Raw genomic sequence first — 25,495 nt, 5'->3', positions numbered from 1 at the left:
AAAATAGGAAGTGTCCTTTTTATTGCTTATTTTCTGTGCCTTCTAATTTTAGGTTTCTTGAATTAACAAAAGCAAAAATGTTGCTTAATTGTAAAGAATGAAATGTGGGGTGTTTTGATCAAATTCTTTCCCTGAATATATCAGCATGGTCATTTTTAAAATGCTTTGTGTCGTTGCCTTTTGTCTGCTGGAGGCTACAAACTGCTGGCTTTTTATTTTTCTTTTTTCTCCTCCATTTTCCCAATTTCCTTCCAAGAAATGGGTCTCTTTTTGAAGCTATCAGTGTTTTGTGCTTCCCTTTATAGGCTTTCTGACCTAGGAGTTTGTCCGATCAACTTGGCAGAGATGATGTAATAGCATTCTGTCTGTCTTGTTACTAAAAGTCTCTGTGAAGGGCTTACATCTCCCAGCATTGAAAAGCCTGTTACACTTTTATGAAATGTTTTACGCAGGCTTTTCTTTTACTATTGTAGAAGCCCTGGAAAGCTGGTGCTCACTTCCAAGTATAAGTAGAATAGACAACTGAATGAATTCATGAAACATTAACTTCACTTGTAACTTCCATGCTTTAGGCTGAGAAAAGCATTTACAGGATAATGAAGTACAAGATGGGTTTTGCACTTACTTATAAGTCAAAACAATTAATACTTATGGCTGTCTTCAAGAAAAAGTAAAAGTAACAAATCACTGAATTTCCTTGACAGGCAACAAGTCAGTCAAAATGAAGTTCATGTCCTTCAAAATGAATGAGATACCATATTAATGTGAAGCGCAGAGTGGTAGCTTTAAGAAAAGCACTCTAAGATGGTGGACTTTTGCTTACATGCTTTTAAATAATGGTGTAATTCACTTGATTTCTGTGCACCTCAAAACCCAGATCTCTCATTAGTTTTTCTCCAGGCAAAAGTCATTGGGCGTTGTCGTTCCACTGACGTACACTACTAAACATGATTCTTTTTCTCATTTGCATAAACATATGTCTATTACAAATAGTATGTCCTTCTGAAGGGAAAAGTGCAGGCTCACCTGGCACCTGCATGCTGCCATATTCAGTATAGTCTTGTCTGTGTGTTTGTCTCTTGCTGCAGATTCCTTGAATTATTGCTTGGATGCTCACAGCTCCCCTTTTCCCTCACTCATACATCTTGTGGCATCCCAAATGCGAACTAGTCAGGGATACTTGCTACAGCCAATGTTCTTTTGTCTTTTAGGCTAAGAACCTTTTTGTTTGTTTGTTTTTGTTTTCAAATGAAGTGCTAGCAGTCTGCTAGTGCATTCTCATGGTTACCCATATGCATCTCCTTCTTGTGCCCAAAGCTCTGACTGGTTATCCACAGTTCACTGGCAGAGAATAAGAGTAACATTCGAATATCCCGAGTAATTAAACAAGTGAGAACACAACTGTAGCACAGATTTGCAGTGCCACTGTGGCCGCTTCAGTTAAGGCAAACAGGACATTTAGGGTGGCGCCCTTATGTAGATTAACTCTGTGGAATATTTCTATCTTAGCATTTTATTTTATACCAGCAAGATTGAAGCATAAATGTGCAGTCAGTCATCATTAGTAGGAGGGCACCAACTTGCTGATTCCTCTTCCAGTCTGAGAATTACTTTTTCAGCCCTTACAAGAAGAAGGATTTGATTTGGCTGCAGAGATTGTATTTCTGTAGTCAGGAAGGTAAATAGGAACCTTTGGTTCAATCTTACAAAGGCCGTATCCAATTTGCGAAGTTCTTTGTCAAAGTTTTCCACCTTCAGAAACATATTTTCTACACTGAACTTCCCCCCACCCCTGAAAAGATTTAGTTACACTCAAGTCCATCTCTACCATTTACCTACTTTCAATTGACCTTGTTCTCATAAATGTAAAAAGAAATGTTTACAGAGAAAATAAAATCTTTTTGAAGAGTACGCTGGGCAAATTCAATCAAGCCAGTCAGTGTAATTGTTTATGTTCCATCTCTTTGCATCTATGTTCTAAATGACATTTCTTTTAGAAAAGTTTGCTGTGGAAATGATGCCACTGAGAATTTTTTGCACCATTTACTCAGTGTAGTACCTAATGATGTGGAGTTAACATATACAGATATGACTTGTGAATTAGTAGCATATACCATAATCCAACCTGTTGCTTTAAATCCCCAAAGACACCCTGTATACAAATGATGACTTTTAGTTAATCCATTTCTTACTAAGCAAATTGTCAAGCTACTGGTGGTCACAGAACTATATACATGTAGCCTCCCACAGAGCTCATCCTCTAGACCAGCATGAAATTATGCATGAGTAGATACAGTAGGATTGAAGTTTTCATCAAGTAAACACCAGTAAGCATTGATCCTTATGTGGTCATTCCTTCCTAGGTTTGCCAGTTACCTTTTCTGGTTAGTTTCAGCCTCTAAACATGAAAGAGCCTGAGGGAAAAGAGGCAGCACTGTGATTCCTGTGTATGGATATGGGAAGAGGGATGACACTGGGAAATTACAGTCATTAAAAAATAATCTTCAAACCTGAAGTAGATTTTTGAATGTTGAATCCCACTAAAACCACTTATAAACAGGGTCCGACTCCACTGATGTATTTTGTATTGTCAGTAGTGCTGGTTCTATTGCTTTTTTGGCTTCCACGTTTTTCAATTTCAAGAAAAAATTGAAAGTTACACCTAATCTGCTTATTGAGCCAGTAGAAATAAATTCATTTTGAAGATGCTGAATGACAGCTACCTAACAGTTAAATTTAATTTTGTCTCTGGAAACATAGACTTGCTCAGGCATCACTTGTTTGAATATGATATTATGAATAACTTCATTTTGATTCTTGCAGGAAAAAGTAGTGAAAATATTTTCAGTCCATGTTAAGACAGCAATTTAATACAGCCCTCTCTCCTATAGCTGCAAATATGTAAATAAAAATGTTTGTGCTGTGTAATACTCCCACTTTTTTGGAAGGAGACTCAAAATTAGTTGTTTAATCCAGGAGTACACAGACAGCATTTAATAGTTGAATTTTCTTTCATAAAAGGAAAAGTCTTGTAGGTGCACCTTAGAGAGCAGTTACCACTATGGACAAAAGTAGTAAAATTTGTATATAAAATACATGGCTATTAACAATCCCACTAAAACCATTTATAAACAGGGTCCGACTCCACTGATGTATTTTGTATTGTCAGTAGTGCTGGTTCTATTGCTTTTTTGGCTTCCACGTTTTTCAATTTCAAGAAAAAATTGAAAGTTACACCTAATCTGCTTATTGAGCCAGTAGAAATAAATTCATTTTGAAGATGCTGAATGACAGCTACCTAACAGTTAAATTTAATTTTGTCTCTGGAAACATAGACTTGCTCAGGCATCACTTGTTTGAATATGATATTATGAATAACTTCATTTTGATTCTTGCAGGAAAAAGTAGTGAAAATATTTTCAGTCCATGTTAAGACAGCAATTTAATACAGCCCTCTCTCCTATAGCTGCAAATATGTAAATAAAAATGTTTGTGCTGTGTAATACTCCCACTTTTTTGGAAGGAGACTCAAAATTAGTTGTTTAATCCAGGAGTACACAGACAGCATTTAATAGTTGAATTTTCTTTCATAAAAGGAAAAGCCGTGTAGGTGCACCTTAGAGAGCAGTTACCACTATGGACAAAAGTAGTAAAATTTGTATATAATACATGGCTATTAACGATTACAGTTTGAGGTTTCAGATTTAGAGGATGCAAGGAATAGGTCACTTTTAGAATAGTAATGATTCTTTTTAGCAACATAGGTGTCCTTTTTGTCTGCTTTCTATAAAATTGATTTGGAAATACAAGTAGCTCTGCTTCTGTAGAAAAGTAACTCTTTCCTTGAAGACAGCTGATCTGTTAATGGGTCAAGAGAGAGAAAGAATCATTCTGAGAGGCATGCAATTTTTAGAAAACAGTATCAAGGTAAAAATTCAGGTTTTGTGAAATAACACTGCATTCTGTTGTTTGAGTTTTTTTCAAATCTTTGGGTTTTTACTGTTAAACAGTTGAGAAATGTCTTTTCAGTCACTTGAGATGCCTGCATAATGCCTGTTCTAAAACCTACGTTTCTAATCCATGTAATGAAGATGAAATCATGAGGATTTCCCTCTTTTCTCTATCCTCCCTCTTTCCTTGCAATTTCTCTGTGTCAGTTGGAATAGCTGGCTTCTACCCAGAACCAACCTTAGGTATAATACTGCTCTAGGGAAGGGATTATCTTTAATCTTGTGCTTTTCGTAATGAAGTAATTGAATTTTCTTAAACTATACATTACTTTCAAGCAAATAACTTATAAGAATTCTAAAAGGTTTTCTATTCCCTTGTGAGGTTTTTGGTTTAAATAGGAATAATAGTTGTTCAGGACAACTGGGTTTTTATTGTTACTCTTAGTGCTTTCAGTGGTGAATGAACTTGTTCTTCACTGTAAAACAACATGGGGTGCGGGAGCCCAGGACCACACAAAGAAGTCCGTTTGTCTGCTACTGATGCACGATGGAATATAATTCATCTGCAGGGCTGCAGAAACATTGCAGTAATGGTTCATTTTTCCCAGAATTCTAACAGATATCTCATAGCTCTTGCTGAAAATACTGTTTGAATTCTTCTGCAGCACATCGTGGGGAAGCTCACCAGCCTGTTCTGAGGCTGCTGTATGAAGGTGTTCGTAGATTACCAGCTCAGTAAATGAAACTACAACATGTAGCTTGGTGTGGATCTGTTTGAAGCAAGATTGTTCTAGCTTTGTTGATGGCCTCCTTTCATTCAGGAAAATGGAAAACTAGGAGACAGGCAACAGCTTTTTGCTAGTGGTTCATTCCCCTGCAGAAGCTATAATGCGCCTTAATAAGGGGATTGTGGTGTTCTGGAGCAACTGTGTCAGCTCGTGCAGTTTCTAACTGTGTAGGTATCTATGTGGGGTGGTAGATCTATGACTCCTATGCATCATGGGTGGCACGATGTGCATTTGTAGAAATTGGCAATAAGAGAAGACCATCTTCCATGGAACACTTTGGGGCTCGTCCTCACGCTTTCTGTACTGGGATCTGAAAAGCAAAGTTTTGTGTTTTGAAAGTGGGTGGTTCTTGTTGGGTACCTGGGTACTCCAAGCTGCCAACCTTGTGTTGGTAGGTAAGTGTTGTCTTTGACAGGTCGATATTTTGTAAGGAGATTTCTGAATCAGTTGTTAGTAGGTTAATGTACAGGTATTACAATTTCATAACTTTTCCCAAATTCCTGGAAAAGGGATAGTGGAAAAGGGTTCCTGATTATATTAAGATAATTGGTGGCACACAGTTGTTGTTGTTCCCGATCCCTTCCTTTGTTCAGCAGTGCATGGATCTACATAAATTAAATACATGGCAGTTTTTCATTCCACAGCACTCAATTGTCTTGAGTAGCAAATTGGAATGCCCTTAGAAGGTGCCTGCAGTTCAGGTATTATGGAGACTGGTCAATTCAGGTTGATCAATCAGGTAGGATCATTCCTATGCGATAATGTGAATACCAGTGGATTTCCTCTATCCACTGTCTTTTTAGGAAAAATAAGTTTTCCTTTGCCCTTTCCCAGGAAGCTGTCCTTTATTTAAAGCAACTGGTAGACAAAGGTTTCAAATACAAGCTCAACAGCTGCAGGCTAGCGAAGTGGGTGTTTGGTGAACTGGAGACAAGATACCACTACCAGCAGATCAATTTGAATGCTTGTACGTGTAATGCTTCATTGGCACATATGACAAAAGGAGAAAAATCTTTCTCTAGGGGTGGACTGGCAAGAAAAGTGTTGGGGCGGGGTGAAGCTGTCTTATACATCTGTCTATGACAGCAATGAAAGTAAAAGATAGCTTATGTACATTTGTTCTTTTGGTCTGTGGTAGGAGTTGTTTACCATAGTAGATAATACCAACATGATATTCCTGTGATGTTTGTGTGCTCTGATATGTTTTCATAAATTTTTCTTAGATATGTTATTAGGATGAGATCTTGTTGAACCTTATGTTGATGTTAGCATCTCTTCTCTATGTTGAGCTAAAACTTGTTTTGAATGGCTTATTAGCGGTGGTGTAGGAAACCTCCCAATTACAGTATAAACCAGAAGAAAGCAAAATTAAGAAAGGTAGTTTTCTCTTGTCCAAGTTTAGTGTTGTATGTTAAGTAGCTGCCCACACTGATGCTCCAGTTTTCCTTTCACAGAGAAAGTGAGATGGAGTGTGGCTCCTTCTATCTCTGACGCCCATTATTAAAATAAATCTCCTCCCAGAACTCTCCATTAACTGCAGTCTTTGGTGTCACTGGAACAGATGGGCTTTGGAGCAGGACAAGGAAAAACATCAGTGGGCAAGTGCATTTTCTTCTGTTTTTGTCCAGTCACTGACATCAAGCAGTTATTCCATTAATCAGTGCTGCTATTGGTCTTTCTTCTCTTTGTCTTGACTGGCATTCTCTGCCATGTCGGCATCATCTCTCCGTCTTGATTGCAGCCTGGCTTTCTTGGGAGTTCACCTCACCTGCTGGCTGAGTTTCTGTATGCCTTATGGAACAGCTCACTGAACCTTTTTTCTTGTGTTCCTGGAACATCTTCTAACCCAACAGTCATGTTTGTATGGTGGAGCTTCTCCTGGACAGCACAGGGTATCTCTGAAAAATAGTTATCTGTGTATCATCTGTGAACTTCCTGAGAGTTCACTCAATCCTGCTGAATCATTAATCAAGACATTAAACAGTTTTGGACTATGTGTTGATCCTGGAGGGACACCAGTAGTCACTGGCCTCTAGCTGGACCTCACACAGCTGAAGAGAACCATTTGAGTCCAGCAGTCTAGATAATTCTCCACCCATCTCATCATCTATTTATCCAGTCCATATCTCATAGATCTGGCTGTAAGTTGGGCAGGATTGTTCTTAGTAAATCTATGCTGACTGCTCTCAGTCACGTTCTTGTCCCTCCAGTGGTTGGAAGTGGCTTCCAGGATGATTTTCTCCATCTTCTTCCCAGGGACTGAAGTGAGACTGATGGGATTCTAGTTCCCTGGATCTTCCTTCTTGAAGATGATTGTGATGTTTGCCTTCCTTTAGTCATCAGGAACCTTCCTTGATCACCACAATCTTTTGAAGATGATAGAGAGCTGCCCTGCAATGGTACTGACCAGCTCCTCAGTACCCCTGCTTGCGTTTGGTCTGGCCTCATGAACCTGAGTGTCCCTGTGGATGAAGTGCACCCTAACTCAATCTTTCTTTCTTGTGGGCACTGATTCACCACCACAGACTGTGTGTGGATGCTTGGGTACCTTGGAGACCTGAGGAAACAAGATCTTATTAGCGAAAACAGAGGCTAAAAGAACATTGAGTACATAAGCCAAGTTCTTTGTCATGAGGTCTCTTGCCCCATTGAGCAGTGGGCCCACACTTTCTTTAGCCTTCCTTTTACGGCCTGTTTTTAGAAGCATTGTCATTCACATCATGTAATATTAGCTGCTTCCTATGGGTGCAAAGAATTTCAGTTCATGAGGATTATCAAGTTCCAGCCAACAGGTAAAAGTTAAAATACACTTTTTTTAATTGCATTTTAAACATAACAAAAAACCCAACATGGATACATAGAATCATAGAATGTCTCAAGTTGTAAGGGACCCATAAGGATCAGCTAGTCCAACTCCCTACTCCTCGCAGGACCTAAAACTAAACCATATGACTAAGAGCGTCGTCCAGACGCTCCTTGAACTCTGACAGGCTTGGTGCTGTGACCGCTTCCCTGGGGAGCCTGTTCCAGTGGCCGACCACCTTCTCAGTGAAGAACATTTTACTAACATCCAGATTTTTTTTGGCTGTACTGGAGAACTCTTGCTGTGCTTTTGAAGAGTTTGCATTCTTGCTGCAGAATTAGTGGCTTGCTGTGATATGCTCATTCCCACCTTTTGCTGCTTTTGTGTAGCCTTGACTTAACACAGCTGTATATGTATACATACACACACATAAGCAGTATATGCTAGTGTGATAGTGGCAATGTAAAAGCAGGGACTTGCTCTGAAAGCTGGCTGAAGTACATCTGCCAGGCTGTGTGTTTCTGTGTTTGACTAACGGGAGGACAAAGGGCAGTTAACCCACTGCAGAAGTTGCTATAATTCTCAGCTGAGCGCTCTCAGTAGTAGTACTTAAACTGGCTGTATAGCTGTCTCTTTCCTAAATTTAGGCAAAAGGGAAATGCATCTCAATTCCAAAAAGTGTTTGTAATGTAGGGGCTTTTTACATAGATAATCTTGGCAAAGAAAACAAACATTTTGGAAGAGTTCCTAGAGAGTTACTTAATATTAACTTTATTCTTTGAGAGGGAGGAGAAGGCAAGTGATTTTTTTTTTTTTTCCTGATATAGGAGATGTTAATGAGGACCATATCCTTTTTCTGACAGAGATCAGTTTGGAAGACAGGTGTGGTTTTTTATCATAGGGGCCAAAAAGTTAATTTTACATGAGATTTTCTTGGTCTTTTGTCATCTTTACAGACAGTGAAGACTGTAGTCTGAACTGAAGTTCTGTCTTACTGCATACGTTGTTAATCACATTTTGCATCTACAATTGCCTTTTTTCATAGGGTTTATAATGAAATAACAAGCTGCAGGATTCAATACACTGAAATTTTTAACGCTAACAATTTGGAATGTCCAGATTTTGTCTTCTAAAAACTGCACAGGATTTATTTTCTCTCTGTGTGGAACTAGATTTGCCAAATCTGCCAGACCTCAGATGGTACAAATGCTGTTCGTCCTGGCCCTGTAGATCTTTCTATAGCCAGGCATCCTGTTTCTAAACACACAGTCTGTAATACTCAGACTGTTAATGGTCCAAATACTTGCCCAGAAACTGAGCTATCTCAGAAGTCCATACACTTTTTTGAAATGTCAGTTTTCTAAGAATGTCTGTGTATAATGATGAATATATGAATATTTCTAAACTGGAATGTTTCTGAATTTTTAAAAGAAATTTATGCAGTGGTTGAACCTCAGTTTATTTTAGTGAGTCAGACTTTTATGCTTCAGGGGAAAAATGGCAGCCTCCAACCCTAGGAGAAAGAATCCTTGGCAGAATTTTTCTTCTTCACTTTTAATTTCAAGGTAGGGCAAACCCTGATCCTCCTGACGATATTTCTCTTCCATGTGGATATGCATCTTTCTGTTGTATGAGTGTATGAAAAAAACTACTTTGTGTTAATAAAATACCTGCTTAAACTCCATAATTAACACGTAACCTTATGTCTACTTCTTCTGAAAGATGATTTGATTTTAATGGAACTAGTAATTTCTATGAAGTTTGTGGGTTTAAAACATTGCATTGAGTTTAATTTAAAGGAGAGCAGTCTTATTTAACCACCCATTTGACTTAATCTGTGAGAGGAAATAATGATAGACATGCATTTTCTCTATCTGTTGCACAAGTTTATGGTATGTGCATGTGGCTACAGATTTTCCTTATCCTTGTTGCCGATTGTTCTTTGTTAGCTTGTGCCCTCTCTTGCATTCAGCTGGGTTGAATTCAGCCACAACCCTTGGCAAGTTAGGGTTAAAAGGTATTTGTCAGGCTAAATGAAATAATTTACTGTGATTCCCAATAGCTAATTGCTGTTGACATTACCACGATTACAAGAAGGACGCCATTGCTTTTGCCCAGCTGACTTTTGAGAGTTCTGGCTCTTGGCAGGCCCTGGTTTAGGTGTCTGAGAAATGCAGATGAGGAATTGGGGAGGAAATATATTACATGCCCTGTGTGGAATCTTACTTCACAATATGTTTGAATACATAAATAACTTTTAAAGATTTTTTTTTTAAACATGAACTTATGTTCATAAAGGAGAACAACTTGATTGCCTTCTTCCTCCACCTTTGGATTCTAGTAGCAGTGTTGAAAGGTAGTGCTCAACTTACAGGCTAATAAAAAGTAATCTTTATTACTTAGACATGTCCCTTAATATTCTCCAGGCTACCACACGATCTTTTGAACAAAGTTGCAACAAGATTCATTCCCAATTTTGCACTTCCCATTCCTCCTTCAACGTAATGTGTACGAGGCATGTGAGGGGTCAGTCTCTCCCTGTCTGCAAGATCAGAGGATGTTTTGGTCATGTGAAGAGGCAAGGGTGACCACACAGGACATCCACAAAACCAAGTGTGACTTTGTGCATGGGAATCTGTGGAAAGAGAGAGAGGTTTCCTTGTAGGTGCAGAGCTCTGCAACTTCTTTCCAGCTTTGCAGGGCTTGTCAGACAGCAGGTAAGCTGTCTCTGGCATTTAGGGTTTTGAAACAACAGATAAATGAACAGGTGTGCTAGGAAGCAGTGCAATTCAGGCACAGCAGCGCTGGAGCAGAAGACAGGAGCTAGCTAAGTTTCTCTCAGAGGGAAGGCATGAATCTTTACGTGTCTGGTAACTGTTCTGTGATGGCTGATTTATCTGTGGTCTCTGGAAATGATCTATTTGTACTTATGAGTCTTGAAAATCATGAAAGGGAGCTAGATTCTTGTTATAGCAAAAATGCTACTTGCTCACCCGCCACCCAGTTTACTGTACTTGAGATAAAGCAGAAGCTTAAAGTTAGAAGCTGAAGTTAGAGCTGTACCACTTTCACATTAAAATGTCAGGCTGTTTTTACAGTGTATCTTTGTGGTGGGTATAACATAACAGCTCCTCTCTGCCACTCCCCCCTCCTCACACTTTCCCCCTGGTTCAACACAGGGCCTCTCTGTGGGCTGCAGTCCTTCAAGAACTGCTCCAGCATGGGCTCTCCATGAGCTGCAGGGAAATACCTTTTCCAGTGCCTGGAGCACCTCTTCCCCTCCTTCTTTGACCTTGGTGTTCACACTGCAGTTTCTCACACTTTTTTTTTTCCCTCATCTCCTCTGCCTGTGCAGTGTTTTGCCCTTTCTTAAGCCTGTTTTCTGTGAGGTGCCACCGTCTTGCCTGAGGGGCTCAGACATGTCCTGCAGTGGGTCCGTTGGAGCTGGCTGGATCCAGCTGTGCCTGGCATGGGGGAGTCCCTGGCCTCTCCTTGCAGAGGCCACCCCTGCCACCCAAACCTTGCCACCTATACCCATTACAGTCTTCCTTCACATCACTCTAGTTGAAAGCAAAGACTGCTTCACATACATATTTATGGGATGTCAGCAGCCTGCAGAACCTTTTACTGCAGGTAGGATGAACTTTCAAGTGTACTAGACATTGCTCAGGATGAGAGAAAGAGTGCTAGGAACTCGGGTGTCATGGCGTGTAAGCAGCCATAATAGAACAAGTTATGTTATTTTCTGAGGGGCTTGCGTTGTATTTGCATGGAAATTGAAAGATGTGATTTGCTCATTAAATAGAGGATGGCAGTGTGGTTTCATTAACCCATCCCCTGTTGAGAAGAAACATGGATACTGTTTATTGGAGAAGTTTTATTCTCCTACCAATGTGATTTGCTAGTTCCTTAGGCAGGTGAGACTCTTTCTATCTCTGTTGGTAATGTTTGACTGACATCCTTTCCCGCTTATAACAGATCATGGTAATGTCAGATGCCACATCGCTCTCTTCAGGACAGAGCCTTCATCTCCCCAACCTTCCCAGTAACTCCCTGTCTTTTTCTGAAGTGAAGAAGAAATCATCTCACGGGCCAAAGGTGAGACTTACTTTGCTAGAAGATACTTGAGCCAGTGGTGCTTTCCCTGGGAATTAACTTGAGGAAAAAAAATATTTCTAGGTATTTTTGCAATCTCATGACATAGTCCAGTGATAATAGGTCTTGACATTTCTTTGTTGTGAACTGACTGTTCGCCACATGAAAATAATGCAGAACAAGGATGGCTGTGAGAACAGGTGCCAATGAAGGTACTGCTTTTTTGGTTTTTGTACACACACAATTGTTTTCCTCCTTTTCCAGAAAGAATTCTAATAGTCTGTTGTAGTATTAGGGGATTCTGGTGATGGAAGTGTGATGTAAATAATATGAGAAAATACTATAATAATTGTTTCATTTATTAAGTGTTTTTGAATAATAAGATAATTTAAGATAATTGGGTAGAGTGAAACTTGAAGTTGTGTTCTTTAGGATTTTTAATTTTGTTTAAATTTCAGGGGTTACTTCTTTACTAGGTGTTTCAAAGATAGCAATGTGTCATCAGTCTCTAGGACATCAAGTTGAATCCCCAACGTAGAACATCGTAAAAAGGTGTAGTTCAACGAACCTTTTGAGTAATAAAAATGGACATTTCCGAAACAGCAGATAATTTCTTCAGTTTGACAAAATGAATTAATGATCTGGGAGAATAAAGAGCATCTTGTTATTTATTCACACAAGAAATGCAACACATTGGCTTGCTTTGTAAATGAATTAACTTATATGCCTTTTCTCCGTTCTGTTAAATCGTTTGGGTTTTGATTTTCTTTCTTAGCATCTTGTCAATTTGAAATATATTACTTAAATTTTGCAGTGCACATACTGCAAGGAGCAATACCCATTTTTATAAATAACTTTCATGTTCTGTAGCTGTGCCAAATCTTGTATCTTGTAAGAACTGTCAGGTAATGAGCTGTGGGTATGCCTAAGTGTGTCCATTGATAAGAATGTATCACAACAGTAAGGATATATAGAAGGGGGAAAAAAAATGTTCTTTGACATGTTCCTGCCTGGTTTGCATTGTACCCGAGTGCCTCACAATCTCTAATGCAGGTGGTCTTGTGACATTTAAAGGATATATGGATGTGTGATTATTTTTATTTTCCTAATGAGGAGCTGAGGTAGATTGAATCTGAGGATTAGAGTGAAGGTGCTTACTTTGGCAAGCTAAAATGACTGCTTAATGCCTAAAAGGAAGGCACCTGGCTACACCAAAGCGATGCAAGGTGCTGAAGATAACTGTCTGACTGCTTAGACTAGGATGCGTCTCCATCTACTGGGATACTGTGAATGAGTTACTTTCACACTTTACGATCTGTATTAGGGTTCTTGTGAGGTTGGATAGCTCTCTAGTGTTCAAGTTTCCAATCGCTTCTTCAGATTTGGCTGTAATGTTGATTCACCCATGTCTTACATTGCATGCCAAAGCAGGCATACTGAGGCTTGGCCTAAATAAGCAACCCAAACACCTGCAGAAGGACTTCAGGGAAGCACAGATATGATACCAAGTCCTACAGTAATGCTTCATCTAGTAACTGTAGACCATGGTAAGTCTTGAATCTCCAACGTAAATTCTTTCATAAGCAAATGCTAACCTGGGATGTCATTTTCTGAACTGTATTCGGACAATGACCTTTTGTCTGGTGTAGAAACCTGACAAGTGTGGAGTGTGGTTGGGGTGAAGCAGGGTGAAGGGAGTGTTGCATGTTTGCTGCACTCGTCCTTATAAATGAATGTTTGAAGTCTTTTCGTTTTTGCTGAAGCAACCCAACCATCTTCAGTGAGTTTGACCCATAGTAGGAAGTTACAGGAGTCAGTAGGAGGTTAGAGGTGCATCACATCTCAGGAGTGTATTCAAAATCTGTAAAATTGTTACCCAGGAATGTTTTTAAACTATTTTGTTTCAAAATAGGGATGTTCAGCAGCAATGCAGTCTGTTTGATATCATTCTTTTTTCAACCTTGTATGCTGTTCACTGGAGTTTTTAATAGTGGGAAGAGATGTTATATCAATACACTGTTTCTTGCCAGTTGGTGTGAATATTTAATTTTTCCCCTCCCCAAGCAATCTTTGTCTCCTGCTGTCCAACTTAAAACACACATTAATGAGCAACTGTTCTTGTATCTCATAAAGAAATACTTGTAAATGTCTGCCTTACTAAGGATCATCAGCTGTTTTTGAGAAATGGAAACACGAAGTAACCCTGGTTTTAGTATAACAAAAAAAATTGGGTTTTTTGTTATAAATCCTGGGAGCTGAGAACCCTTGGATTTTTGTCTTTAGGGTTTTTGTTTTGGTTGGGGGGCAGGAGAGTTCCAGCCAATGTGTAAATAGATTTTTGTTTTTGTAATTTGGAATAACCCTAGTGATGGAACAACTTCAATATCCAAATTTCATTTAGATATGCCCCTAGAATAGGAGCTGTGTAAAGGTCTTGGTAGTTCTTGGGTGTAAGTTGTCTTTACCCAGACAGTGGGTGCGTGTACTCCAGGTGTCTGTACTGGATGATTTGGGGTTTTTTCTGCTGCAGCAATAGCCCATTGATGTGCTTGGCTTGGTTTTGGTTTGTTTTGTGTCTGTGAATATCAAAGTAAACTTTGAGGTCAGTTGTAAACTCTGAGTATGGAAAACCAGAACCTCAGAATATTTGCTTACCTGTTTGCCATTACAAAGCACTACATAGACTTTCTGGTTAGAGGAGAATTGCAGTCAAGACAGTAAAACTGGTGCAACGAAGTGGTATTGTTGGTTTAGCTTTTGCTTATAAAAAAATACAATGCAGTATGAAGTGAGAGAACTATCAATTTGTTTTCTCTCACATCCTCTTCCGAAATATGTATTAAAAATATAGATGTTTGTATTTCTGAAGTTCCATGATTTTGTGTTTAATGTAATGGAGATGTATTAGTGACCCCCGCTATTGTGATTCTAAAACAAAGCTTTAGTCTTGGAAATACAGAGGACAGGCAGAAATGCATGAAACCTTCCTTTATGCATTTTTTCAGAATAGAAAAATAGCTGCAGACTAGCTACAAATACTTGTGTTGCTTTTAAATCAGTTGTATTACTGTGCCTGTTTGTATTATGTAAATACTACATGCATAGAGTACAGCGAAACAGCTTGATTAGTTTTGTTGAGATGATTGTCTTTTGGAATGAGCTGTAGTGTCAGCTGCAGTGAAATGAGGTTTACTTTACAAACAAAAAAAAACGAAAGCTCTTATTCCCGTGTGTGACCAGAAAAAAAATAAAATATGGTTTTATGCTCCCCCTTTTGGCTTTCTCTGTCAAACCAGTGAGCCTTATAATTCTCCATCTGCTTCTAATGCTCCTGATGTCGTTGGTCATAATAGTTTGGTGGGCTGGACAAGCGGAAGTGTGGAAAGCTTTGTAAATATGCGATACAGTAATAATCTGTAAGAAGAACTAGCAGCAGGTAAATTCTTCTCCAGCATGCAGCTAGCAAGTGGAAGAATATCATAGTATTTGTGGAGGCTTTCAAAATGTTGTGGGTTTTTTTTCCCCCCCAAATCAGTTAGTGTTTTTATTTAATAATAAACACAGTTGTATTCAACAGAAATCTGAATTTCCTTGAGCAAGTAACTCCTTTTAGATATCTTCCTCTTCTTTTCCTCTTAAGAGCAGGAGGCATATTTGAGACTAATTCCAGTCCATTGGTTTAAGATGGACACATTATTTCAATAGGCATAACACTTGAAGAAATGCTTTTTTATTACAAATGAAAATAATACATGTTTTTTATGACTACTAATCCTAAATTTGTAGACTAAACCCAGAGTACGGTAGACTGGCAAGGCCATGCCAACGTGCTCAGTTTAATGACTTCATAAAATTTAATGAACCACCCCTCTGTCCCCCTAATTGCTTCATTTGCTAATTAGGTTCCTAACGTCTGTCAGCAACTGGAGAGGTTTGAAATTATTTCCAGAGGATACTGCTTATTCAAACTCATGTTCAACCAAATTGGGAATTACATTTTGTGGTGTGAAGTCAGAATCTGACCCTGCAAGATATACAGAGTTCAACACCATTTTTTGCCTTGTAGTTACAGAAGTGTTTTAATCTGCAAATGTGTTACCTGTTGAGCAGCTGTTATGGTCCATTTGGATCTCTCAAATTTACAGGACAACATACTCTGTGATTTGAACTTTATTTCATGAGCTTATTAAGAAATACAACAATCAAACATGACAAACAGGGCTCAGTCGCCTTTGCCCAGACTAGTCTTATCACGTGAGTTCGCTTATTCACCGCTCAAGTCATATGGTTTCATAAGTTACAACCTGTAACTTTTAATCCATGCACTTAGCAAAAAAAAAAAAAAAAAAGTTACCTAGCCGACAGTGAAAGTGTTCATCCTTCCTCCCCTGTCATGGTGTGAGCGTCCCTGTATCACACTGGGAAACACGAAAGCCTCAGCAGTCCAGCTGCTGATGGATCCACTTCAAAAAGGGGTTTTTTTTGGTAAGCTAATGTTTTATACCTTCCAGCTTGGAGGTTTGGTTTATATCATTTACATAAGTTAGCAGATTCTGACGAAACTGCCAGACAAAAATGATGGCTGCAGGAGACAGCAATTTGCAGGTGATCATGGCTGCATAATGGCCCTTTAGCTCTTTCTGGCCACCTGTCCTGCCTACATGATGCTCTCACTGCTCCCAGCATACATCAGGCCTTAGCATGAGCTGTGTTAGCCAAAATCTGAGCAGGAGCTGAGTGCAACAGTCATAGTAGCACAGTTTTTCTCTGTTGGTAAAACCTTAGATTTTTATTGTGCTTTCTAAAATACTTATTTTTAAAGATCTGTTAGTACTGCTCTATGAAAGGGGTTATATATCTCAAAGTACTATAGGCACATGGTGTTACTTGGCTTAAGAAAAGAAAACATCTGCAGGTATTTTAATGTGCATATAATCCTCTGTGTTATCCTTTTGATGTTTGTTATGCAATGTATCGGAGTCTAACATTCACTTCAATATTTGATGGATACACAAATGTAAGCTGTGGTGTGTAAATATCTTACCTGTCAAAACCCCACGATCTCCATTTTACATAGGAACTTGAGAAAAGACAGTTTTATTTGTCCCTCTTAGCAGAAATACATCATTCACCCTTATTCCTTGCAACACTTCTTAAGGTGAGAAGGAAAAGAAACATTTAAACACAGTGTTAGATTTTGATAAATAAGAAAATTGATTGAAAGTATGTTCTGATTTTCAGTGAGATTTATGCTGTACATGATGTGAATATTTAGCCACATTTCATCCCCACCAGCCTTCCACATTCATCGTGAGGTTTGATATAATTTTGCCAGTGAATATATTTGGGTTTTTTTCTGTATTACAAATTTTATGTTCTTCTTGCTGTTTCCTCTGTCATTGTTGGCTTCTGTTAGGGTCATTGCAGAAACTTAGGAAATAAGAAAAGAGACTTTTTTTACTTAGAGAAGGAATGCAAATATAAAAGCAATGGGTTGGCTGTCTTAATGAAAGAGTAGCTCTCAGAGCATGGCAGGGGTGTATATATATGTCTATATCATAAGTATGTCATATACTTGTACTATGATTTCTGTGAAAACATCCACTTCCATGTTGTAGAAAGAGGAAAGAAGTCTGGGTGTAAAATCGAAAAAGCAAGAAAGATCTCAAGTTCCTATTGGTTTTAATACTACTGCACCCCAGGACCTATTTCACAGCTTTCATCTGTTGCAAAACCACTAAAATGAGTCTCTCCTTTTGGAGCAATTTAAAATACGTGGTAAGGAGACCAATAAGAAACATAAGGACTCCATCTAGTTTATTAATGGCACATATTTTATTCCTCCCTATGGCAACACTTACAGCTTTGGCATGGTAGAACAAGATGTGAAGACAGAAGCATTAATAATTAGTTCATATGTCAACCTTTGGGGCTGGTCTTGCATCAAACAAAATAAGGTGCTTTTTTTTTAATTAAAAAAAAACCCACCAGGAAAGGAGTTTTGACTGAAGTAAAACATCTCAAGGAATGCTTAGTGCTTTTTTATTTTTGTTTTTTAATTACTGGTCTGGGAAATGAGGAATTGCCTTAACGTTCAGACATTCAAATGTCGTCATAACACTGTTCATGATGGTTCTGCCCATTGTTAATGTTGATGCCTATATATTATATAGATTCATAGTTAGATTTCCAAATCTGACTCAAAAATACATTTGCAGTACTGATGCAAGAAACATCTGAACAAAAAGCACAATTGAATAATTTCTGCAGCGCTGTGCGAAAGTTCAGTGTTTCACTAATTAGTTAAGATGAGAAGGGAAAAACAGTTCAAAGTAATTATTTTTAGTTAATTGTTTCCACCTGTTGCTACAGAGGAGAAGGGAGATACTGCTCTTTTTGCACATATGATGTGTGTAAACCGCTCAGGTCCTACAGCATTAAATACTGGCTTAACACATCCCGGTTGGACAAGTCATAAGTAGTTAGTTATCTGCCAACAGGGAGCATGCAAGTGGAGTATTCTCAGTCTTAATTTCTCCTCTTGTTGACACAACTTTCATTAAACAGGCTAATTCTGCTTTGTTTTCTTGGGTGGTTTTTTTTCAGAGCAGTTCTACTGACTGGTTTTTAAAATTAGTCAGCCCCCATGGAAGTTGAGGCTGGCCACATCTTGCTTTGGTCCTTCAGTTTCCAGCGCACTGCTGCTATCCCATCTACGTTGTGGGTATAACGGTGGTTAAGTAAGGGGAAAGAAAAACTAAATATGTTTTCCCCTCTGCAGTTCTGTAAATCTGAAGCAGTGTTAGACAGCCAGACATACCATATCTACGTATATACTAGAGGGTTGTTGTGCTTTAACCCTGGTGGGCAGCTGAGCCCCACGCAGCCACTCACTCACTCCCCTCTGGTGGGATGGGGGAGAACCAGGAGGGTAAAGGTGAGAAAACTCGTGGGTTGAGATAAAGACAGTTTAATAGGCAAAGCAAAAGCTGCGCACGCAAGCAAAGCAAAACAAGGAATTCATTCACTGCTTCCCATCGGCAGGCAGGTGTTCAGCCATCTCCAGGAAAGCAGGGCTCCATCATGCCTAACGGTTACTTAGGAAGACAAACGCCTTAAGTCCGAATGTCCTCTCCTTCCTCCTTCTCCCCCCCAGATTTCATTGCTGAGCATGATGTCATATGGTATGGAATATCCCTTTGGTCCGTTGGGGTCAGCTGTCCTGGCTGTGTCCCCTCCCAGCCTCTTCTGCACCCCCGACCTCCTCACTGGCAGGGCAGTGTGAGAAACAGAGGCGGCCTTGATGCTGTGTGAATACTGCTCAGCAATAGCTAAAATGTCAGTGTGCTATCAACACTGTTTTGATCGCAAATCCAAAACATAGCCCTATACAAGCTACTATGAAGAAAACTAACTCTGTCCCAGCCAAAACCAGTACAAGGGTCAAAAAAGAAAAGCAGATTCTTAGCACTGTAGAATGGTAAGTGTGGATTGCTGGAAAATAAAATAGAGCTAGGGATCTGTACATGAATTTTATACAGATGAAAGCATATCCAATCTTACACAGATGCATTTTGGGCACCACTTTGGTCTGCAGCTTGCGAAGGACTTGAATGAATAACCAACCAAATTATTAAAACTCAGACCCAGAAGTGCATTTATAATATTTATGCTGACTAGCACCCTTTTCAGTAGTTTCCCCATTTCCGATAATGCTTTCTTTGCATAAAAATTATATTGGAAAAACACTTTATTGTAAGTACTGTTCATCATCCTCTCTTTCAACCTAAGAATTTCATTCAAACTGTGACTCTAGAAGTGTGTATTGGGACACCCCTAATTAAATATATATGAGTGAGGAATGATACTGCTCTTTCTGCTTTTGCCTATCTTACAGGACCTCTGAATCATCACTCTCTCAGAAACCCTTCTCACTTATAACAGTTGAATTTAAAAAAAATGCAATGAAATACTTAGAGACAGCAGCAATAAATACAAAGAAGAAAGCTTTTTTAGTAAAGGAGGTTTTCCATAAAAAGACATTGACTGCTGAGATGTTGTGTGTCAAACCAAGTCTTCCATAGCCAGGCTGGACCCAGAGTTGTTATTGTGTATGACAAAATGATCTGGCAAAAGCTGGAGAGAGGATCGCAGTAGAGAAGTCAAGCTTTGCCTGAAATGTCATCAGGAGCACATGTTTTGCTCTGATCCTGAAGTAATTCTGTTGACAGTATATGGCGCATATCCTGATCTTTCCTTGTGATGTTGTTTTTTCCTGATAGCTAATGGTCATGGTTAACATTTCCTAAACGGTCTTCATGTTCATCAAAAAGCATGTCTAATTCTTAAGATCAAAACTAACTTGTCTTGCAGATATTGACGAGCAGTGGTAACTGCTCGTGTTCCACCACTTTGTAACAGATAAATTGACCAAAATGATGGGGTTTGTATCTGTTCTTATATAGGTATTTGCAGTTTCTGGTTTTCAACCTGCAGTTCCAAGTTTTTAATATGAATCCTGTGTCTGTATTGTGTCTGTCTTTTGGGGCTTTGAGGGTTATTTTCCTTTTTCTTTTTTTTTTTTGTAAGTAAAATTTTGCATCTCCTTTTTGCAGGACCCAACTAGGATTCTGAACACAAATAGCAGCAGCAGCAGTAGTAACAGTTTTTCAAAGACCCACAAGTTAACAAAGGAGCACAAGGAAAAAACTTCTAAAGACTCAAAAGAACATAAAAGTGCCTTCAAAGAACCTTCCAGGGAACACAACAAATCTTCCAAAGAATCCTCTAAGAAACCCAAAGAAAACAAACCACTAAAAGATGAAAAAATAGTTCCTAAGATGGCCTTCAAGGAACCCAAGCCCATGTCCAAGGAGCCAAAATCTGAAAACACCCCCATCCTTGCCATAACAGGTGGGCAGCAGCAAGAAAAGAAGACCCCCACAAAAAGGCCCTCTGTTCTGGACTCTGATGAACCTTCTGCAAAGAAAAGAAAAAAAAGTAGCTCGGATTCATTATTTAAAAGTTTTTCTAGCGCCCCACCACTGATTCTTACTTGTTCAGCTGACAAAAAGCAGACAAAGGACAGATCTCAACTGAAGGTAGGGAGAGTCAAAATTGAAAACGATGCACTGGAAAAGAAGACGCCTACTCTGCCACCGTTTGATGATATTGTAGATCCCAATGATTCTGACATGGAGGAAAACATGTATTCCAAATCTGAAGTAAGTGGTGTTTGGTTTTGCTTCATATGTGTTCAGTATTCCCAGTCTGTGGGACTGTGCACCATATTTGTATTTTCCCCTTCCTTTCTCCTGTCTTCTGGCAGATTGTTCAAACTGAAGGATGTTGGCTGCCGCCTGTTCAAACTTACGCATGTTCTGGTTGAATTGTATTGCCTACTCAAGTCTACTCAATTTATAAATCTGTCAACATTATGACGAATGAGCATATGGGAGATGGCTATAAATAATATTGCTCTTTTGATCTTGTTCTTTTGAATTTCATGCTTCTTGTGAGAGAAAAGGAAATTGATTTAAATGCTTGTATATTACACCCTAAGTCTTTGTGTTCAGGTGTTAGAGAATTCAGTAAACTCAGAAAAGGGTAACAGTAAATCAGAGTGTTATTTGTTATTTTTCTGCTAAAAAGGACAGTTCTGTGAACAATGCCCATTTTGTGGAGGAGTTCCTAGATTCCTCGCTCTGATGAGGAGAATCTTATCTGAAGTAACAGGCTTACCCAAGAAAAAAGACTTGTGTTTATGGAAATTTGCTTTCGTGAAAATATTTGCCTACTGTGCCTGCTCATCTGTTTCAAGCATCGTTTGCTCTTGATGATTAGGATTTTAGTAATTCTCCTAGCAGAGTTCAGTTTTCAGAAGCATCTTTTATAGAGAGATGAGTAGAGAAGGAAAGGGATGGGAAGAGAAGGCTTGTTTGGTGCCTTTATTTGTGCTTATGGCTAGAGGTAGTGTGCATGGTAGAGAGGAAGTCTTCCCAGCCATGCCTGTTCAATTCTCTCATTTTTCTGTTTTCTGTTGTGTGCCTCTGTTACTGCCATCAGAATCATAGTCCTGCTTGCCCTCTTTGGAACAGACAATAAATACCCTGCTGTGGGGAGGTGTCAACTTTAGGTTTTTGCTTCACAGAAACTTGCCACGAGGAAGAAAGTAATTTATTTCTGAAGTGACCTTTTAATGACTGGTCCCTCAGGGCATGCAAAGGCTGTAAAATTTAGAAGGTATGGAGAAGGACAGGCTCTGCTTTACAGCATGGTACTGGTGATACTGTGGTTGGGGTGGCATTCTCATTCTGGCTTAGAACTTATGAATTTGTCTTTAAACCTGAAAATGTTCACACTTGTCAGCCTTGGTGTGAATTAATTTGTAATGTCTTTAAAAGAAGCTGAATCTTCTATTTTAATTTATGTCCGTACCCTTAAGATTTGCTACCTACCCTCAGTATAGCCAGCTAATTAGCATAGATTTTGCTTCCAGATTTCCTATTCATTCAAATAGGTGCCATGTAGTGGCACATATGCTTTTACTGGCAGCAGTGGTTCTCCGTTTTTCTTCAAAGACAAAAGAATTGAGAGGAACAACTGCAATGTAACTGGATTTTACAAACAGGCTCTACAGAGGTGTGTGCTGCGTAGGAACTTGCAGATAACTGATACGTGAAAGATACGGATGGTGCTTAAAACCGATCCTTTTTAATCATTGACATGTTTCCCTCTGTTGTCTTGCAGCCTCTCGCCCGTTACCAATGGTATAATGGGTACACCCTTGTGTTTTTCATAGGTTGACACAAATCCACTTGCACTGCTGTTCATCATCCATCTGCAGATGACCTGCAGGACCTAAGGAGTTCCTTAATTCTGTACTAAAGCAAAAAGGCAGATTCAGGGTTTCCTCGTTCTGTGAGCCACTGTTACTGGGAGGGTAAACTACTGGAGTCCGCCCAAAGAGAAGCAGATCCTGCTGTTCTGGGCTCTGGTGTTTAACGTTGACGTCCTGGATCATGGAACAGATAGTTCTTCAGTGGGATGGCCAGTGTGGTCCACATCTGTATGCTTGAAAAGGATGTCTGCCACTTTGGGACTGTGCTTATTAATAAATCAGGCTGATTACGGCTCCAGTTAGTGACTGGATACTATTTAGAAAGTCAATAATATACTTATTTTAGAAAAGGTATCTAGAAAACCCAGAATAATTCCCTAAGGTGCCTGTGGATTCACGCCATTGTTGGTGCTGTGGGAGAAAGAGCTGGACAGCCTGGTTAATGAGTGTCTACAGAATTTCACAAAGAGTTGTTGCTTCTACACTTCATTAGTTTTAATCAGGGAGCCTAACAAAAGCCGACTGAGCAGTGTAATGGAGGTAACTCTGTATGTTGGAAAAAATAGTTTGAACTTTTTGTATGTGTTGGTGGGTTTCTAAGCATTTCAGGAAAAGGTGTAGATTTTACAGCTAGATCCATAAAGGGTATATCCTATAAATATAGTCACATAAAGGAAAAAAAAAAGTGAAAAGTTGCAATGTTGCATAGAGAGTAATGGAAGTGAAGATATGATAATGCTTTTGCTATACAGGAACGGTTATTTCAGGTCTGTTAATGCTTCATGATACTAACCAACATAGTTGCCTGAAGCTGGGAAGACACTTCTTCAGTGGCATGTTCTGGCATAATAATATGCTTTAAAATTCAGTCAATTGTTATTTCTTACTCTGGTACAGTTACAGTGATGGGTATCATAGCATTGATGAACAAAGAATGTATCATTATTTAGGAGTATATTCGGTAGTAAAGTATCCAGGATTTATTCCTAAAATAGCTTTAAAAAAACAAAACCCAACTCAGCAAATCTGGGTTAGGTATAACAAATCAGATTACAAATCAATATGTAAAAGAAAATTGTTAGGATACCACAAAAATATTAACTTTGAGTCAAGTGCATTTTTTCTAGTCTGTTACATTTATGACATAGTGCAAACCTAATACTGTATGAATTGTTGTAATAAAATTATGAATAACTTTGCTAAGAATTTTGTGAAGACAGTATTTTCTTCGCTCCATTGAGTAAGAGATGTTCTCATTCTCAAACACCCATGTCCCAAAATGGTGACTGTTCGCTTTCTTGGTATTAGCTCATATGCGTAACTATGCATATCGAACACAATAAATCTGTAATAAAAGGTGTAATGTAACAGAGCTGTCTGCAACTGCTCTGCAGCTAAGGTTGTATTACTTCACCTAGAATTATTTTGGTCGTGCTTTTATATTTTAGAGACTTCAGTTTGTCAGTAGGTGCACAAAAACATGTAGTTTTTGTGTGCATTTCTTTAAAAACAAAAAGTCGGGGGAGGGTAGAGATCTTTATTTCAGAGGTTTTGGAGGAGTCTTCCCCTGGCAAATACTCATTGCTTCTGAACTTTGCCCATTAAGTCATTCTTTTATAATATGTGAGAAGCAGGTGAAAGAAGTGGGACATCAGCAAACAGTGCTGGCATTATCTCTGGAAACTTGTCCAACAAGCCATATGGTAGAAGTTCAGATGAACTCGTACTGCTTTTATCAAATGTATTCACCAGAAGGTAGAACTTCCTGCAAAAGTAAGTTTCTTCCTATTGCTGGTCACACCGAAGGCTGTTTTTTAGAGCTAGGGGTAGTCAATGAGTTCTGGTTTTTAAGGATGACATTCTGAGGAGTCCTTATGGTAAAGGAAGCTGACAAAGATCGTTAAACAGAGGTGCTGTTTCACTGGGTAGGTGCTACAGGAAGGCAATGCTGCCACTCTCCTGATTTCTTCAGTTACAGCCTCTGTTCCGTGAATTGAGGTGGGGTGTATTCTTTCAATTAATGGGCTTTAATTTCAGACAGAAAAGCAGGGTGAGCTCAACCCTTCTCAATATTGGCATCATGCTCTACCTAGTTCTGGGCATTCAGACTTGAAATACTGGCCTTTGCCTTTACGGAGTGGAGGACGTAGAGGTTTAGCACCCTCCGAGAGAGGTGGATTCTTTTTCATGTGGTAGAGCATGTCTGCCAATGGCTAATCCACCCTCTGAGCTGTCCCTTAGAATTCAGGTTTAAGAACACAGCCAGGTTAACATACTGTTGCTGCAGGGGCATTTCAGAAAGTCAGATGCTGTCCTCTGATGCCCTGCGGTCAATCCCTGTTTTGAGCTCCAAATGCCTTTATAAAATTACAGTGGGAAATAAAGCCAATCACATCCTTGCTTAGTGATAAACTTTCTGCCCTTGTTTAATAGCCTTTCTGTGCATGACTTAAAGAATAAGACCACATACGGTCATTCCTCTGTGGTCTATTTGGCATAAGCTGTAGTGTGGTGTGCTGCTGTATTTATTTTAGCTCTGTTTTTCTGTTGACTTTGAGCTGCTGGCAGCGAAACATGTGCCTCCCATTTCTCTTCACAATGCTTTGTTGAGTATCACTTTTCAAATACGTCTGTGATTTAAAGTGTGTCGGACTTCAGCATTAGTGATAGACTTGGTGTTCAAAACAGTGCAGGGCTTTTTAGAGTCATAGGAGCTAGCAAAGCTATTCAGGAGTGACATGTAGTATATTCAGTTAGAAATTACACATAAAGGCCGAGGAATTATTTTATTGGCTTTGGTATGAAGCATGTAAAGTAGGGTATGGAGTCAAAGCATGTCAGATTTATGGTTTTATTGAGGCGTAGGAGTATTAGCACAGTCCACTTGAAAACTCCAAAGATTTTGCTTTTAGATTCAATGGCAGGTTGTTTTAGTTAAAGAAAACTCCATCTGTTTGCTTCCTATGTGGGACAGTGCAGCAACATGATAAAAAAAAAAAAAAAAAAAGAACTTAGGACT

General features: G+C 39.1%; 1 protein-coding gene across 1 annotated transcript in view; it reads left to right on the top strand.

Annotated features, from left to right (window-relative positions):
- MLLT3 (MLLT3, super elongation complex subunit) overlaps positions 1-25,495 on the top strand; it is a 67,071-nt gene that overhangs the window by 7,589 nt on the left and 33,987 nt on the right. The window contains exons 4-5 of the mRNA XM_009274313.2: positions 11,520-11,639; positions 20,252-20,860. Coding sequence (XP_009272588.1) covers positions 11,520-11,639; positions 20,252-20,860 — 729 coding nt within the window. The remainder of the gene's footprint in view (positions 1-11,519; positions 11,640-20,251; positions 20,861-25,495) is intronic.

Source organism: Aptenodytes forsteri, unplaced genomic scaffold (genome assembly GCF_000699145.1).
Source record: "Aptenodytes forsteri isolate BGI_AS27 unplaced genomic scaffold, ASM69914v1 Scaffold46, whole genome shotgun sequence".
NCBI lineage: Eukaryota > Metazoa > Chordata > Aves > Sphenisciformes > Spheniscidae > Aptenodytes > Aptenodytes forsteri.
This window is presented reverse-complemented; position numbering and strand designations above follow the sequence as displayed.